Source organism: Rhinatrema bivittatum, chromosome 2, assembly GCF_901001135.1.
Source record: "Rhinatrema bivittatum chromosome 2, aRhiBiv1.1, whole genome shotgun sequence".
NCBI lineage: Eukaryota > Metazoa > Chordata > Amphibia > Gymnophiona > Rhinatrematidae > Rhinatrema > Rhinatrema bivittatum.
In genome coordinates this window covers 30,164,491-30,183,497 of record NC_042616.1, presented here as the reverse complement: position 1 = coordinate 30,183,497, position 19,007 = coordinate 30,164,491, and the positions used below count along the sequence as shown (strand labels likewise).

Here is a 19,007-nt window from a genome sequence, read left to right as displayed (position 1 = left end):
TTAGCTGAGGCGCGCTCTCCCCTTCCAGCTGTACTGAGTCCAGTCCTGGTTTTACTGTAGCCAGACCTTTTTTTTTTTTTCCCTTTTCTGCTTTGCTCCCTGAGCCACCCAGTTTTCCACTGCTTTTACTTCTCTGCTCTTGTGCACACTTCCAAGACCGCTGCTGTGCCTCCAAATGTTTTGGCAGGCCACACCCAACAAACTTTCTTTTTACAGTCTTCCCAGGAGACTCGGTTTGTTTGTTTTTCTTTCCTTCTGTGCCTTGCGTTGAGAGAGTCCTTAACCTGTCACCATGTGTCAGGATGACTGAGCGACATCTGGTGGGCATGAGCGGGAACCACACTGACTCCATCCAGCCTGTTCTCACGCAATTTCCACTTTTATTAACAATAAACAGAAAATACTCCCAACAGTAGCTTCCTACCTGTGCAGTAAACTCGCAGCACACTTCTCACAGAGGGTCAGGAGCTCCTACTCCTGGAGACATGGAGGCCTCCGGATCCCAGCTGAGCTCAGAATCTTATTCCCCTCCCGCAGAGCTCTCTGTGGGATTTAAGGTGGACCAAGCTAAATGCCTGGTCCTGCACATGTTAAAGAGGGAAAATAGAGTCACACCATCACAAAATGCGTGTTAAGAAGCGGAGAGTAGTCACTGGACCCAGTCGGCACTTTCCAGTTTTTGAATGACCTCTCTCATTTTGTCAGAGAGCACATAAGGATGTCAGATTTATACCATAGTCCGATTGGAAGTGGTCAAAAGACACCCATCCTGCATTTTCCCAGATCTGCCCTATATGCCTAAGACCTGCGTCCCACCATGCCTGCGTTTCGCTATTAAAGGTGTGTGTGTAAAGGCTTGGATTACAGCTAAGCAAGGAATCTAATGACAGGACCCCTCCCCCTCGGGAAGCTGCAGATATATTCACACTTCCCTCCACCCTTTCAACACGTGGGCTATCACATGGTCGGATCTGGCCACCTTTTGGACCCCTGCAGATGATGTTTGAGGAAGAAAAAGCAAATTGATGAGGTCCAATCCCTCTGCTGTTCCACACTCCAGGGCAAACCATGCTGAAGCAGGATCCCCGAGCAAGCCCCCCCATTAATACAGCCTGAACTTGCAGTCCCGTGGTAGCCCTGCAGCTTAGGAAGCAGCTTCCTCCCTCTTCAGTTGCCAGTTTAATCCTAGGGGGTCTTAACCCTCCATATACATTTTGAAATATGGCTCTCCAAAGAGGAATTAAAACTTGTTGAAACACACAAATCAATCTTGGCACAACGTTTGTTTTTAATACTCCTGTTCTCTTCACCCATGAGTGCAACAGGTCATTCCATTCTTTTAAATCAGCTTGCAGCTTACTGACCACAGGAGCATAGTTCAGTTTGTATCTGTGCCTCCAGTGATAAGGAATAACATTTCCCAAGTAACGAGGTCCATCTTTAGCCTGTTGAAAGGGCAAAGTAGCTTTATGTCCTTCCCCCACCGATCCTTGATGCAGCAGGAGAATTTCCGATATTTGATGATTAATTTTATAACCAGAAGCTCTGCCATACTCAGCCAAGACTTCCAGCAGTCTGGGGACTGTAGTCCTGAGGTCCGTCAAAAATAAAAGAACATCGTCTGCATAAAGCAGAATTGTATGTTGTTCTGCTATCATATTTGAATCCAGCTATTAGACGATCCTGCCTTGGTAAATACTCCAGAGCTGAGATAGAAGAGACAAGAGTAGTGGGCAACCCTGCCTAGTAACTCTCAGAATTATAAAAGGATCCGATAGACCCATACTGGTCAGAACCCTAGCTTCTGGATGAGCATATAATCCCCTCAACCATGCAACAAATTGAGGGTCTGGCCCATATTTTCCAAAAATAGCCAAAAAGAAATGACTAATGCAGGCAATTGAAGGCCTTTTCCACATCTAATGCTACTGTAACCCCAGATCCTGCACCTCTTCCAGCCAACGCCATATGTTTAAAAAAAAAAACCCTCCTGGTATTTGCTGAGGATTGCCTTCCCCTGACAAAGCCTGTTTGATCAGGGTGTATAATATCTAGCATTTTTTCCAGTCGTATTTGCAGTCATTTAGAGAGAATCTTGCTGTCAGCATTAAGCAATGAAATGGGATGGTAGGTTCCAAGGCGTCTTTACCTTTTGTACAAATCACCACAATAGTAGCACCCGTCATTCTATGGGGACAATTAGGATTCACCTGTAAATACTGAAAATCTTTATGTAAAATAGGTCCTATTTGGGAAAAAATTATTTTATAAATATCCAGGTGATAGCCATCAGGGCCAGGGCATTTACCATTAGGCGGCTGTTTCACTGTCATTTGAATCTCATCTAGTGTGATCCATCTCTTGTTTTGCATTTTTTTTGTCACCTGGGGAAGATGAATGCTGCTCAGATATTCATTACGTTCAGAAAGCAGTAACCCCTCCTCTCTAGAGTAGAGCTGGGGGAAAAAAAAAGTTGCAAAAGTGCAATTAATGCCCATCATTTGGAACTTAATTACCCTCATAGAGGTACGGATTCCAGTAATCACGTTGCCAGCCCATTTCTTTCATGACATCATTACCATGCTCATATATCTCTTGTTTTAGGATCTGAAAGGAATGCTCTACTAGTGCTATCTGAGTACAATTTACCTCAGACCTGTGTTTCTGAACCAATATTAGGAAGTATTTCTTCACAAAGAGGATGGTGGATGCCTGGAATGCCCTCCCAGAAGAGGTGGTGAAGACAAGAAAAAGTTAATGAATTCAAAAGGGCATAGAACAAGGCTTGAAGAAAAGGGATGGTGAAACATTACTGCAGGGGGGTAACCTGCACAGAGCGGCAGCTATTACGCTTAACAGAACGCATGGGGATAACTTGCACAGAGAGGTGCGACCTCACCTCATCTTGAGTATTATGTGCAGTTCTGGTCACCACATCTCAAAAAAGATAGAGCAGAATTAGAAAAAGGTTCAGAGAAGGGCGACCAAGATGATAAAGGGGATGGAACAATTCCCTTATGATGAAAGTCTAAAGAGGTTAGGACTTTTCAGCTTGGAGAAGAGACGGCTGAGGGGAGATATGATAGAGGTCTATAAAATAATGCGAAACAATTGTTTACTCTTTCAAAATGAACAAAGACTAAGGTAATACATTTAAAACTAATAAGAGAGTATTTTTTTACTCAACGCATAATTAAGCTCTGGAATTCGTTGACAGTTCCTGGAAGAAAAGTCCATAAACCATTTCCTAGCGTGTAGCCAGATGGACTCAGGACCAAAGGGTTTATGCCCCCCTGCCAGCAGATGGAGACGGAGTCAGGTTTCAAAGCTAATGTCACCCTAGATAACCCCTGCAGTGACCTCAGCCCTTCAGAATTTCTCTGTCTCTAGCAGATGTGGGCATGCTTTCCCTATGGGCATCGCTGTACCTTTTGGAAGAAGAAATTCTACTTTTAAATTGGAGAGACCTCGAGCCCTGCTCTCCTGCGGTGATACCTAATGGTCCCTCCCTCAGTTGAGAATTCCTGAGGTGATTTCTGAGATCCCGCAGAGGTGAGCCTTGGTCCGGTAGCCGGTTTCCGGCATGGACTTTGCTGCTGAAGCAGCTGAAAGGCAGCGGGTGCAGGAAGCAGAGCATGGCGGTGATGGCCAATCCCATGTTACTGATGCTAGTAATAGCAGTGGCTATTCCCTAAGTAAACTTGATTAATAGCAGGTAATGGACTTCTCCGAGAACTTATCCAATCCTTTTTTTTAAACCCAGCTACACTAACTGCACAAACCACATCCTCTGGCAACAAATTCCAGAGTTTAATTGTGCATTGAGTGAAGAAGAATTTTCTCAGTTTAGTTTTAAATGTGCCCCATGCTAACTTCATGGAGTGCCCCCTAGTCTTTCTATTATCCAAAAGAGTAAATAACTGATTCACATAATCCGTTCTAGACCTCTCATGATTTTAAACACCTCTATCATATCTCCCCTCAGTCGTCTCTTCTCCAAGCTGAAAAGTCCTAACCTCTTTAGTCTTTCCTCATAGGGGAGCTGTTCCATCCCCTTTATCATTTTGGTCGCCCTTCTCTGTACCTTCTCATCGCAATTATATCTTTTTTTGAGATGTGGCGACCAGAATTGTACACAGTATTCAAGGTGCAGTCTCACCACGGAGCGATACAGAGGCATTATGACATTTTCCATTTTATTCACCATTCCCTTCCTAATAAATATTCTGTTTGCTTTTTTGACTGCCGCAGCACACTGCACCGACGATTTCAATGTGTTATCCACTATGACACCTAGATCTCTTTCTTGGGTTGTAGCACCTAATATGGAACCCAACATTGTGTAACTATAGAATGGGTTATTTTTCCCTATATGCATAACCTTGCACTTATCCACATTAAATTTCATCTGCCATTTGGATGCCCAATTTTCCAGTCTCACAAGGTCTTCCTGCAATTTATCACAATCTGCTTGTGATTTAACTACTCTGAACAATTTTGTATCATCTGCAAATTTGATTAACTCAATTGTGTATTCCTTTCCAGATCATTTATAAATATATTGAAAAGCACGGGTCCAAGTACAGATCCCTGAGGCACTGCACTGCCCACTCCCTCCACTGAGAAAATTGTCCTTCAGAACCCTGGTTTATTCTAAGAGAACAACTATCCCAGTGGAGGGAGGAGCGGCCTTAAAGGATGCGCTCGATAGGTGGATGGAGTCCATCCTTAAACAGGCCTTTGATGCAATAGCAATGACCTTACAGATTGCTTCCTGTTGTGCCCTGGTAGTTTGTTTGTGCCTGTTCCTCTTTCGGGAGGTGGATGATTTGGGGGTGAATTCCAGAGCGATTATGGAACCCACTTCCGCCTTTTTAGCTGATGCGGACTTGGACCTAGTCCGTACCTCGGCCAGAGGAATAGCCTCAGTGGTGATGACCAGAAGACAGCTATGGCTGCGGAATTGGTCAGCAGATGTAACCTCCAAGGCAAATCTTACAAAGATGCCCTTTAAAGGATCACTTCTCTTCGGACGTAAATTGGAAAAGCTGGCCAGAAAATGGGGCGAATCTCTAGTAGCCTGGCTACCAGAAGATAAAAGAAAGCAGTTAAAGTGCCCCTCTACCATGAGGAGACAATGCAGGAGCTCCCAACACTTTTGCCCCTACAGAAACTCGACATGTCAGAGGACACGGTTTTTTTGGGGAGGCCTCATTTCTTGGGTGTCGGCAGCCCAAGAGAGGGTCAGGCTCGGGTTCAGGTTCGTCCCAAACCTACCATTGAAGTTTTGCTGACCCACCCTTGGAACAGGAGATAGTGGGTCGACTGTACCTCTTCTACCAACAGTGGGTCGAGATTACGTCGGACAAATGGGTACTGGAGGTCATACGAGAAAGATTTGTGCTGGAATTTCGCAGCACTTCTCGGGATGTATTCATATTATCTCCTTTCCACTCCAGCACAAGAAGCAGGCAATGGAGACTACCCTGTTAAGGCTCCTCAGGATGAGGGCTATAATCCCAGTACCTGCACCCCAGGAAAATACGGGTGTTATTTCATCGTTCCCAAAAAAGAAGGTTCCTTTCGCCCCATCCTGGACCTCAAGAGCATCAACCGACATCTACGGGTGATTAAATTCTGCATGGAAACCCTACAATCTGTGATAATGGCCGTACAATCAGGAGAGTTCCTAACTTCCCTGGACCTATCTGAGGCCTACCTACATATTCCAATCCAGAAAGAACATCAACGTTTCCTAAGCTTTGCGGTACTTGGTTGCCATTATCAGTTCCGGGCATTGCTCTTTAGCCTGGTTGTAGCAGCAGCATTGAGAAAAGGGGGAATCCTGGTACACCCGTACTTGGACGACTGGTTGATCCGGGCAAAGTCCATGGAAGAGAGTCTTTGCTTGACCAACAGGGTGACCTCCTTGCTTCAGGAACCCAGTTGGGTCATAAACCTGGACAAATGCAGTCTCAAACCCTCCCAGTCCTTGGAATATCTGGGAGTCTGGTTCTTCAACAAGCAGTGCAAGGTCTTCCTTCAGACCATGCAGATAAGGAAGTTGATGTCCCAAGTGCATCTGTTGATGAACACGATACACCCGACTGTGTAGAGCTATCTTCAAGTCCTTGGCTTGATGGCGTCAACACTGGACGTAGTGCCATGGATGAGGGCTTCATGCGACCACTTCAACTCTCCCTGCTGTCACATTGAAACTCGTAGTCTCAAGATTATTTGATTCGCCTCCCCTTACCAATGGAAGTATGCTCTCTGCTCCAGTGGTGGCTGCAGGAAGCTCATCTGGGCAGAGGTGTAACCCTGTCCCCTCCAAACTGGCTGGTCCTCACGATGACGCGAGCCTTCAGGGCTGGGGAGTTCACTGTCAGGAATTGATGGCCCAGGGGCGTTGGACCAAGGAAGAGGCCATCTGGCATATAAACCGCCTGGAAGCCCAGGCAGTCAGATTGGCATATTTATAATTCAGCCACATACTCCAGGGTCAAGCGGTCCACGTAATGTCAGACAACGCAACAACTGTAGCCTACATCAACCGCCAGGGTGGAACCAGAAGCCAACAAGTGTCACAGGAAGTATGCTACATCTACAGATGTACATCTACAGATGATCTCAGCCTCCCACAACGCAGCAAAAGACAACGTCAGAGCAGACTTTCTAAGCAGGGAGAGTCTGGATCCAGAAGAATGGGCGTTGTCGGCCAAAACCTTACAGCTGGGTCCTCCCGTCCATCGACCTACTAGCTGCATCTCACAATGCAAAGGCTTCCCAGTTCTTCAGTCGCAGGAGAGATCAGTTGACCCTGGGGATTGACATTCTGGTTCAGACCTGGCCAGAAGATGAGCTGCTATACGCCTTCCCTCCGTGGCCTCTCCTAGGCAGGGTCATTCGCAGAATTGAGCACCGCAGGGGATTAGTCCTACTAGTAGCTCCAGATTGGCCCAGGTGTCCGTGGTATGCGGACGTGTCGAGACTCCTAGTGGAGACACCCCCCCTCCCCCCGTGCCTCCCACCATACAGGGACCTGCTACAGCAGGGACCGGTCCTTCACAAGGATCTGACTCGATTCTGTCTTATGGTCTGGCCCTTGAGAGGGCTCGCCTGATGAAGCGAGGATATTCAGCGGCAATAATTGCCACCTTACTCCGCGCGTGGAAGTTCTCTACCTCCTTAGCGTTTGTGCGGGTCTGGAGAGTGTTTGAGGCCTGGTGGGAGGAACACTGTGTTTCCCCTCGGATGGTCAAAATCCCACTAATTCTGGAATTTTTGCAGGACAGCTTGAAAAAGGTTTGACCCTTAACTTCTTGAAGGTCCAGGTAGCGGCGCTCTCCTGTTTCAGGGGTGAGGTGTGAATAGACCCCGCCTGTTGGCTCATCCGGACATGGTCCATTTTCTGAAAGGGTGAAGCACCTCCAGCCATCCCTATGGTGGCCGGTTCCCTTGTGGAATCTTAATCTAGTATTGGAAATTTGGCAGGGCCTTCCTTTCGGCTGCTGTGCAGTCTTTCCTTGCATTTATTAACCCTGAAAATGGTATTCCTGGTGGCTATATGCTTGGTATGTTGCATCTCTGAACTACAGGCATTATCGTGTCAGGAAACGTTCTTCCAAATGACCCCATGAGCGTTATGCTTTATACCGTTCCATCCTTCTTGCCCAAGGAAGTCTTGGAGTTTCATTTGAATCCATCCATTTCCCTAGATAAGCACAAGGACACGGAAGAATACCACCTCCTCCACCATTTGAATGTCAGTAGACTTTTGGTGTGGTATCTGGAAGTTTCAGAACTGGTCCGAAAGACGGACTGCCTGTTTGGCCTTCATTGTGGAAGGAAGCAGGGAGAACCAGCTTCTTGGGCTACCATAGCTCGCTGGATTAAGGAAGTGGTCACAGGAGCCTATGTGCAGGCAAGAAAGCCATTATCTTCTCAGGTTAAAGCTCATTCCACTAGGGCTCAGGCGGTTTCATGGGCGGAAGCTAGATTGCTGTCTCCCATCGACATCTGCTGACCAGCGACATGGTCCTCCTTGCACACCTTCTCCAGTTCTGTTGCCTGGACATTCAGGCCCGAGAGGACACAGCCTTTGCAAGGGCGGTGTTAACCAGATCGCAGGCAGCCTCTCGCCCCAAATAGGAGTAGCTTTTCTGCATCCCATTGGTCCTGAGTCCATCTAGCTACATGCTAGGAAATGAGGAAATTACTTACCTGATAATTTTGTTTTCCTTAGTGTAGACAGATGGACTCAGCATCCCGTCCACGGCTGCCCAAGAGCGGTGCCAAGGATTTGCCCATGGAGTTGATATTGATCCCAAGAGATTACGTTATCCAGTCCCTAGATCAGGGAATCTGTAATCTTACTGGGGTTCAGTGTTTGTTTGGTTGAGTACAGTTACGGTTATCCGTTTTTAATCAAGTTTTTTTTTCGTTAGAATGTCCACAGTGGTTTTGAAGAGCACACTGAAGGGCTGAGGTCACTGTAGGGGTGTAACTAGGGTGATGTCAGCTTTGAAATCTGACTCTGTCTTCATCTGCTGGCAGAGGAGCATAAACCCATTGGTCCTGAGTCCATCTGTCTACAGTAAGGAAATCAGAATTATCAGGTAAGTAATTTCTTCATTATTAAGGTAGACTTGGGGAAATCCACTGCTTAGATAAGCAGCTTGGGATCTCTCTACTCCTTGGGATCCTACTAAGTACTTGTGACCTGGATTGGCCAATGTTGGAAACAGGATACTGGGCTTGATGGACTTTTGATCTGACCTAGTATGGCAAATTTTATGTTCTTATGTACTGCCATAAGCACATTTTTGGGCAGACTAGATGGACCATTTAGTCTTTATTTGCCATCATTATTATGTTACTATGTAAATACCACCATAGGGGCCTGACAGCACACACTCCTTTTGTCTGTCATGCCCCAAACACCACCATAGGGGCCTGACTGCTCTGTGCACACTCATTCTGCCTGCTAGTTTCCAACACCACTACAGGAGCCTGAAAGCCCACACTTCTTTTGCCTGCTCTACCTCAACCACCATCACAAGGACCTGACAGCACACTGTCCTTTTGCTTTCTAGGTCTTATACATTACCAAGGGATCTGATTGCTCTGTGCACACTACTTTTTCCTGCTAGGCCCCTAATATCACTACAGGTGCCTGACTCTTTCAATGAAGCATTCCTTAGGTGATATTCAACATTCAGCTATCAAAACCTGACGTGGATCCGTGTTTCGAAAATTATCTGTTTCAGCTGTATGTGTTGAGTTTTGATAGTGGAATATTGATTATCACTTGGAGACAGCTTCATTTAAAGGAGACATCTAAAAGTCATACCTGTGATAAGTACTTCTGATTGCAAATGTGACAAAAATACCCAAAAATATAATTTAAAATTTAAAAAAGCTCACTGTTATCCTATTTTTGAAGGACTTTCAGGTGAGGTCTATGATTACAGTAAAGCACTGATTGCATTTCCAAGGTCAACGGTAGCTGTAATTGAATACCTCCATTAATATTTTGAATTAAGTGCTGAAAATCATAAAGGGCTATTTAATTTAACTTACAAAGTAATTTTTGTTTTGTGTAAGTTACATAAAACAACATTCTTAGAATTTTATACACCTGATGATGAGATGTTCAATCCTCGGCTTCATAGATATAGCTGCATTGGAGAAAGTATGGAGAAGGGTGACCAAAATGAAGGATTGGATAAGTTCTTAGAGGAGAAGTCTATTACCTGCTATTAATTAAGTTGACTTAGAAAATAGCCACTGCTATTACTAGCAACAGTAACATAGAATAGACTTAAGTGTTTGGGTTCGTGCCAAGTACTTGTAGCCTGGTTTGGCCTCTATTGGAAACAGGATGCTGGGCTTGATGGACCCTTGGTCTGACCCAGCATGGCAATTTCTTATGTTCTTAAGCTTTACACTCCTATTCCCTCTGAGGTGTGTTAATGCTGGGAAAACCCTGAACATTATTACTGTGAGTTGCCCTCATATTAAGTAATGTCTGTACTTTATTTTCTTATCCAGAGAGCGATAAGTGCAAGAGAAGGCACGAGGGGAGTGAACCTGAGGAACCCTGTAAACATCTGGAAGTGAATAAAACTGTATCTCAGAAAGATGGAGCTGTTACCTGCCCATGTTGTGATTGGGAGAAAAGCTGCTGGAATCAGAGCAAGCCAGAGGAAAGGCTGAGAAATCTAGCAGGAGACTCCACTCAGCATGTAACTTCCTGTGAACTAAGTACACAGCAATCAGAACTGAAAAACCATGAAAAGAGTCGCACACTGAAGCAATCATTTACATGCTTTAAGTGTAACAAAAGCTTCAGTTCTAAATCAAACCTAAAAATTCATGAAAGGATCCACACAGGAGAGAAACCATTTACATGCACTGAGTGTAGTAAAAGCTTCAGTTCTAAATCAAACCTAAAAATGCACGAAAGGATCCACACGGGCGAGAAACCATTTACATGCACTGAGTGTGATAAAAGCTTCAGTTCTAAATCTAAACTGAAAATTCATGAATTGATCCATATAAAAGAGAAATCATTCACATGTATTGTGTGTAATAAAGGCTTTGGTCAGCAATTTCATCTGCAACACCACCAAATAAACCACAAGGGAGAAAAAACATTCACCTCTACTGAGTGTGATAAAGGTTTTGATACAAAATCAGAACGGAAAACACATAAATGGATCCACCTCAGCTTCAACCCATTGACATGTTCTGAGTGTGAGAACGGCTTTAGTTGGAAATCAGAATCAAAACAGCATGAAATAATTCACACCAGAGCAAATCCAATCACTTGTACTGTGTGTGATAAAAGCTTCATTTGGAAATCGGAATTGAAAAGACATGAAAGGATCCACACAGGAGAGAAACCATTTGTATGTACTGTGTGTGATAGAAGTTTCAGTTGGAAATCCGAGTTGAAAATACATGAAAGGATCCACACAGGAGAGAAACCATTTACATGCATAGAGTGTGATAAAAGCTTCATTTGTAAATCCAAACTGAAAAAGCATGAAAGGATGCATGCAGGAGATAAACCATTTAGATGTACTGAGTGTGAAAAAAGCTTCTGTTGGAAATGGCAACTGAAAAGACATGAAAACATCCACACTGGAGAGAAACCATTTAAATGCACAGAGTGTGATAAAAGCTACAGTTATAAACCCAAACTGAAAATCCACGAAATGATCCACTCGGGAGAGAAACCATTTACATGCACAGAGTGTGATAAAAGCTACAGTTGTAAATCAAAACTGAAAATGCATGAAAGGATCCACTCTGGAGAGAAACCGTTTACATGCACGGAGTGTGATAAAAGCTACAGTTGTAAATCAAATCTGAGAATGCACCAAAGGATCCACACTGGAGAGAAATCATTTACATGCAATAAGTGTGATAAAAGCTTCATTTGGAAATCAGAAATGAAAAGGCATGAAAGGATCCACTCGGGAGAGAAACCATTTGCATGCTCCGAATGTGATAAAAGCTTCATTTGGAAATCAGAACTGAAAAGGCATGAAATGATCCACACAGGAGACAAACCATTTACATGCTCTGAGTGTGGTAAAAGCTTTGGGCAGAAATCTCGACTAAAAAAGCACCAAATGAGTCACACAATATAGAACCCATATACACATATTCACTATGATTAAAAGCTTCAGTTGGAAATCATTTCTGAAAACGCATCAAGGGCTCCACACAGGCTTCTAGGAGTGAGAGAATATTTAGATGGAATAAATGGAATACTTTAACTCTTTGTAAATCATGTAGAGAACCTTCACGTGATGATCCTGTTGTACAATATTTAGCCTAATCTCAGTCACGTGACATCTACTATTGAAGCATGTGAAGAAGCAAATAGGTAATTCACATTGACTGCACATTGCCCTCAATAAAAATGTGCCCACCCTTCTTCTAACCTCTAGAGCTAATGATGGTGGTAGCGATAGCACTGAATCTTCTGGTGAACTTCAGAACCTCGCTGTATTTATAGGCCATGCATGGTTGCCAGGTTGGTCTGTTTCATGCCCAATTTGGCTAGCTTTTTTATTTTGTTGCTTTTGTGTAGGGAAAAAATAATTTCTGCAAGTTGGGCTAGTTTTGGGCTAGGTGACTGGATGGCCGAGTTGTTCTAACAACCACACCATTTTGATTTGTCTGAGCAGGACGTCCCTCCAGCATGCATTCTGTCAGCAGGGTTAGAGTGATGACTCATCAGGTAGCAGCCAATCAGAGGCGACACAACAGGATCGACTGCATCAGGATGCGACTGTTGCTGGTTTCTGTCTGCTTGCTTTCAGGCTCTCAGCCCAGCGCGCACTGACCTGCCATTTATGGTGGGAAGAAGGCACCGTGCATTTGGCGCATAGGGAGAGCTTTAAAACCTGTGTCTGTGTGTTTCTTCTTTTCTGCACCCTGCTCATAAAGCAATTAATTGTCTAAACAAAACTCAAACCTGGAAAATAAGTAGCTTTTTTTTTTTTTTTTTTTACAGCTTGTTCTGTTATTATTATTTCTTTAATTTTTCAAATACATTAATCAAGCAGTCTGGCCCCGAGCAAGAAATCGGGCACATATAAAAGAAAAGAGAATATAGAAAGAAAAAAAGAAACAGGCACTCAATACCCAGTCCACGTATGGGGTGGGGAGATAGCATAGAATGAGAAAAGTGTTTAACTCACACCAATAATGCGGCTTTTAATCACTGCAGAACCTGAGATTTGTTGTAAGTTTTTGTATCCTGTAATTTTAGTTTTGCTGTTATTTTGTAACTTTATTCCTTTCTTTTCATCCCCGTTTCTTTTAATTAGTTTGTACGTTACTTTTGCAAGCACATGTAAAATTGCCCTGCCAATAAAGTGATCTGAATCTGCCTGATTGGTGCAGCCAGCCCACACAGCCCTCTCAAGCTGCTGAATTCTTCCATCCTGGCTCCAGAGCTGCTGAAGTCTCCACTTTATCCTGCCGACTCTCGACCCCAGCGAGTTTTGCATACCACCACGGGAGATAAGAGGCAAGACTAGGGAAAGAGACGTTTTTTGCTCTGCTGGTAACAGGATTTAGGCTCCTGGGAGAGGGGGAAAGGACAGAGTAGCATTGAGAAATTAGATGGGGGAAGAAAAGAGGCCGGTGAGAATCGTAGGAAATTGTAGAAGGGCTTGGGTGGGGAGGGATGCTGGTGCTATATAGAGGGTAGAAGAGGCTGAGAGTGAGGGGAGTAGGAGGGAGAAGGGGGGGGTGAAGAACACAAACTGGATTGGGGTGATAAGGCCATAAGAGGAAAAGGGGATTGTGAGGACGAGTGAAAGGAGTGGGGGATGGGGAAGATAAATGGGGTGAGGTAGAAGGGTGAGGAAGTAGGGCAGAGAGGTTTGTCGACTGCACACTGCAGTGGGGGAGAGGGAAGAGGATCGGGAAGGGATATTGGTGGTGATGGTCTTGTAAGGGGAAGGGAGGTGTTTTATATTGGGGCCATCAAAACACGGGTTTTTATGTTACTTTCTCTTACCCTCCTCCTCTCTCACGCACCATCCTTCCCTGTCTCCCTCACCCCTTTCCCTCTCTCAAAACAATGGTTAAAAACTGCTGGAGTGGATGGAGTTGTCTGTCTCCTGGGCAGGAAGCTTCAACCTGCTCAAGATGAATATATTTTCGAATTTATTCCAACATTGCCATGCAAGATTTTGCTTAAAATATTTGCAGAATTGCACTGTGCAGTGAGTATCTTTATTGGGTTTAACCAGCTAAGAACATAAGATGTGCCATATCGGGATAGATCGGAGGCCATCGAGCTCAACACCCTGCCTCTGGCAGTAGCTCGTCCAGGTCACCAAGCAGATCCCGAAGAGCAGATCATTCCTTGCTGCTTATTCCCAGGTCTCCGCAGCTAATGGTTTATGGACTTTTCCTCTGAAGTTGTCCAAATCCCTTGTAAACCTCACCTTGCTCGATGCCTTGGATCCATCCTCACAACAGATTCCACAGCTTGATTGTGCGCTGCTCGGAAAAATGCTTTCTCCGATTTGTTTTAATTTCTTTTCAGTTTTGCTTAATGCAGTTTTGTGTATCACTACAAGTTTATATGTTTTAATACATCAGAAATAAAACACTTATTGAAAACACCATTTATATTAGCCTTTATATTATTTATTTATTTATTTAAAAACTCTTCTATACCGTCGTTAAGTTAGATAACCATCACAACGGTTTACAGCAAGGCACGATAATGAAAATATGAGTGGTATAGATTACAAATTAAGCACGTGCCGTCAAAGTACGGTAACAATATAGTACACTAAGCTATTTGTTTAAGTTGAGTTTATCTATTTGGTAGGAAATTGTTTAATGTTAAATTTGAACCGCTTAAAGTGCAGTTGTAGGTTTTAAAAAAACAAAAACAACAACAACTGTTTGTTCGGTGCGTCCTTGTCAATCAATTGTTTTTCTCCTCTTTATCTTTATTGAAAGCTTGTTTGAAGAGCCAGGTTTTCAGGTTAGATTTAAATATTTTCAAATTTCTCTGTAGCCTTGGTGTTCCATTGGACTATCTTTGGGCTTGGGACCTTCCTTTCCCAGGATCCTTGGGCTAGTTTTGGGCTACTCCGTGTCTTACTATGGGCTATGAACCCCATTTAAAACCTTGGGACACTGGGTATGGTCTGATAGATATAAGATTACTAATATACATCTATTATAGGCCTTCAAGAATATTTAACAGTATCAACAGATCGTAATACTCAGAAACTGCTGAATTATGAAATAAATGGCCCAAATCAGTCTTCACCTTGAAGCTGGGGTGATCATTTCAGCAAGTGGTGGAATCAGGTTTGGGGAGAAAAAATGATGTGTAGTTTTGGCTGGAAAGAGTCCCACAGAAAAGTCAGTGCAAATCTTTGCAGGTTCTTTTTCTTTGTCACTTGTGCACTTTCCCTTTGAAAACTGGTACAAAGAGCGCAGGTAGAAATTCCCCAAGGACTGTGCAGCATTGTAGGCAGTTTGAAGATTGCCCCTCACTGAAAGGTGTAGGAGCAGTAGCAACAGCCCTGGGGAATTTACTGAAGCAAGGAAGCAGTGGAAGGAGGAGAGAGGGAGAGGTGAATCTCATGAGATGTATCTGGGCTGCAGTGATGTGATCCCAGTCTTATAGAGACTTATTTATTTTATTTACTGACATATCACATCGGTTTACATTCAGGTACTGCAGGTATTTCCCTATCCCCAGAGGGCTTACAATCTAAGTTTTGTACCTGAGGCAATGGAGGGTAAAGTGACTTGCCCAAGGTCACAAGGAGCGACAGTAGGACTTGAACCCTAATCTCCTGGTTCGTAGCCCACTGCTCCAACCCCTAGGCTACTCCTCCCTGTTGGGTGATACTGTACCTTGTAAAGGTGCAGCAGGGACCAGGCAGGACACAATTCAGGTGTTCAAATTAAAATGGAATAAGATTTATTCAAAATAAATATCTACTCAAGTGCATACATTGTTCCAAGTTACAGCTGTGCTCATATTAGGGTATATATATTTTGGACTCTTCTGGGTTTCCTTGGTGTATGTGTTCCTGATGCTAACTTCTGGGATTCACATCTCCTGATGTGAATGGACAAGTGTCCCAGCTGGGCAAGGAAATCCTGATTGTGGAGGCAGGGGATCAGCTTAGTCCCAAAAAATCATAACTGAGGCCCGCAGAGTCCACTTCCCCAATAAAACTCCAGCCTGTGCCTTGTGTCCCTAAGGGTGGAAATCCAATTTTGGGATTTCAAAAGTTCTTGTCCCTTCTGTCCGGACTCCTCCTGATGTGACCTCTCTTTAGGAAAAGTCTGATGTTGAGGGGAACCAGGCTACTACAACCCAGCTCCAGTGTGAGGCAGGGTGGAAGAAAGTTCCTTAGAAAATATCAAAATGGGAGAAAAATACTTTCAAAATCCACAAAAATCCTCTAAGGTGAAGAACTACAGTAGCTCCTCACTGACAGAGAGAAGAGCACACATATTTTCTCTCTCCTGGCCTCCCTTGTCTCCAAAATGGGCCAGGGTCTCACCATAGGAAAATCCAAAGTTCCTTAAAATTCTAATCCAAATCTCTTTACCAAAAGGGGAGGCGTATCCTAATGAACCAGGGATGAACTTCAAAGTGATCCTCCTTCCAAACACGGCAAGTTAGGCTGGGAGGCCCTAACTCAAATCAGAGAAAACCGCAACTGCGCCTCATTCTGCAAAATCCAAACCAAACTGACCACAATCTCTACACTCCTAGCCCCCCTTCTGAACTGGGACAAAACCACCTCATCAGTCCTCTGAGGGAGGCGCTGGTGGGAATGGTCTCTCCCTGAGGGCTAGATCTACCCAAAGGGCAGGGATCCAGGGCCACTTAGTGGAGACCAGGGAGTCTCTACATCAACCTAATAAACGAAGCTTGACCGACATGCCGCATGTGTGGGCAAGCACGTCGGTCTCAGCGAGCGTATACCAACATGGCAGCGGCGGCGACGAGGAGTGTCGTCGTTGAGCGGCAGCAGCGACGAGGAGTGGCAGCAGCGGCGACGAGGAGCGGCAGCAGCGGCGGCCAGTAGCGAGGGAGGGACTGAGTGAGAGGGAGGGAGGGACTGAGAGAGAGGGAGGGACTGAGGGGGAGGGAGGGGACATGAGTGAGAGGGAGGGGAGAGAGTGCGTGGGAGGGAGGGAGAAGTGGGTGAGTGTGTGGGAGGGAGGAGTGGGTGAGTGTGTGGGAGGGAGGAGTGGGTGAGTGTGTGGGAGGGAGGGAGGTAGGGGGTGGGGAAGAGTGAGGGGAGAGAGAGAATGAGGGGGAGGTAGAGACAGAGGGATGTGAGTAAGTGGAAGGGTAAGAAGTTGTGGAGCAGAGAAAAAGGGAGTGGAGGAGGGCTGAGGGAGAAGGGGATGGGATTTGAGAGAGGGTGGGGAGTGACTGGAAGGAAGGGGAGAGCAGGTGAGAGTGAGGTGGAGGAGGCGGTGGGAGACAGAGGGTGAGTAGACTGAGTGGAGGGAAGGGGGGGAGTGAACGAGGGGGAGTGAGGGAGAAAAAGTGTAGAAGGGTGCTGTGTTTGAAAATGGACTGAAAAAAAAATTTAATGTAGCCCGTTTTAATGGGCTTAACGGCTTGTTAATAATAAAGAAAACAAATATTATTCTATGACTGTGGTTCAAAATCTGCGACCAGTGAGGACCATCATAGGGGGTCTGCCGGAAGTGCTGCTGCCTAGAAAAAAGAGCGGGGCTCTGCACCAAGGCTGCTCCCTGTGCCTGACTGCAGCATTGAGGATTGTGCAGTGCAGAAGGGCCCAGTCCCACGACCAGTGGTGTGCTCCACCCCGGGTGACAGGCGGAGTCAGCGGCCACGAGCAGAGCCCATCCCTCTCGCGCTAGAAGAGGGAGGCCTCCGGACTGCGAGCGGTGGGAGCACTGGGCGACCGCCTAGAGTGCCACGGGTCTGGAGTTGGCAACTGCATAGCCTTTTCTTCTTCCCACCCCCCCGCGGCCCGGAAGAGGAAGTGGTGGGTCCGCCCGGGCGAGAAGAAGAAAGGTCATGCAGTTGCGGCCTGAAGTAGGAGGAAGAGCAATAGCGCTGCCCCCCACCCTCCCCACTGCAGATGCAGGAAGTAGAGCCACACCAGCCCCCGTGCCGCCTCAAGAAAAATGAAGAATCCCCGTCTGTCGCGGGGGCTGAAGGAGGAAGCTGCTGCAGTGCTTCTGATGGGGAGCGGGGTAGGAAGTGAGAGAGAGTGTGTTTGTGTCTATGTGTGTTAGAGAGTGGGGTAGATTTTCAAAGGGTTACGCGCGTAAGATACGCGCGTAACCCTTGAAAAGCTGCCCCTGCGCATATGTCCCGGGGCTTTGAAAAAAGGGCGGGAAGGGGGCGGGTCAGGGGGCATGGCGGAGGTTCGGGGGCAGCACACGCCCCCAGACCGCCCCCTGACCCCCCCCCCCGGCACAAGGGCTGGTGCGGCTCTCCTGCATCTGCGGTGGGGAAGGTTGGGGTGCAGCGCTGTTGCTCTTCCTCCTACTTCAGGCCAGAACTGCATGACCTTTCCTTCTTCTTGCCTCGGGCAGGCGTAACTTCTGAAACAAAGGTGCGGGGGGGGGGATCTAGTTAGGGCTGGGGGCTGGGTTAGATAGGAGAAGGGAGGGGAAGGTGGGGGGGGGGGCGGTAGAAAAGCTCCCTCCGAGGCCGCTCCGATTTCGGAGCGGCCTCGGAGGGAACGGAGGCAGCCTGTGTGGCTCGGCACACGCAAGTTGTACAATTGTGCACCCCCTTGCGCGCGCCGACCCTGGAGTTTATAACGTGCGCGCACGTTATAAAATCGGGCGAAGATTTGTTTGTGCCGAGTTGCGCGAACAAATCTGCGCCCGCCCGCAGGTTTTAAAAATCTGCCCCTATGTGTGTGTGTATGGGAGTGAGGGTGCATGTTGTGTGTGAGAGAGGGAGCTGTGTGCAGGATTGTTTGAAAGTGTGTGCAAGAGAGAGAGAGAGCCAGTATGAGAGAGAGGGGAACCTGAGATCACTGGATGGGGGGGGGGGGGGTAGGACGGAGAAGGGAATCAGGAGGGGGGGTGCCAAAGGAAGTGTCCATCCCGAGTGCCAATTACTTTAGGTAAGCCACTGCCCACGTCGCTGAAGAGGGAAGGAGCGGGACGAGTTGCTGGCAAGAGCCCGCTCGGTGCAGTGAGAAGAGGAGTGCCACTGCTAAAATCCCTGCACTGAGGTGAGAAGAGCGAGGAACAGAGCTGCTGCCGATAGCTGGATCCAGCCTGCAAGATTGGGCCCCCGCTGAAAACCTGGTTCTGCACAGAGAAGCCCAAGATGCAGAATGTTGAAGAAAGAAGGAAGCCTCCAAAGAGAACCGGTTCCTGCCACTAGGAGAGGCCTGTAAGAGTGTGCGTCTGCTGAAAGTCTAGTCCCACACTAGGAAGAGTGAGGAGCACGTTGCAGAGGAGAGAAAAGGAGAAGGGCCCGC

At 46.2% G+C, this 19,007-nt stretch overlaps 1 protein-coding gene across 1 annotated transcript in view; it reads left to right on the top strand.

Moving 5' to 3' along the window:
* LOC115083730 (oocyte zinc finger protein XlCOF6-like) overlaps positions 1-12,936 on the top strand; it is a 35,321-nt gene extending 22,385 nt beyond the window's left edge. Inside the window, exon 4 of the mRNA XM_029587720.1 lies at positions 10,054-12,936. Coding sequence (XP_029443580.1) covers positions 10,054-11,660 — 1,607 coding nt within the window. The 3' untranslated portion in view covers positions 11,661-12,936. The remainder of the gene's footprint in view (positions 1-10,053) is intronic.
* The last annotated feature ends 6,071 nt before the right edge of the window (positions 12,937-19,007 follow it).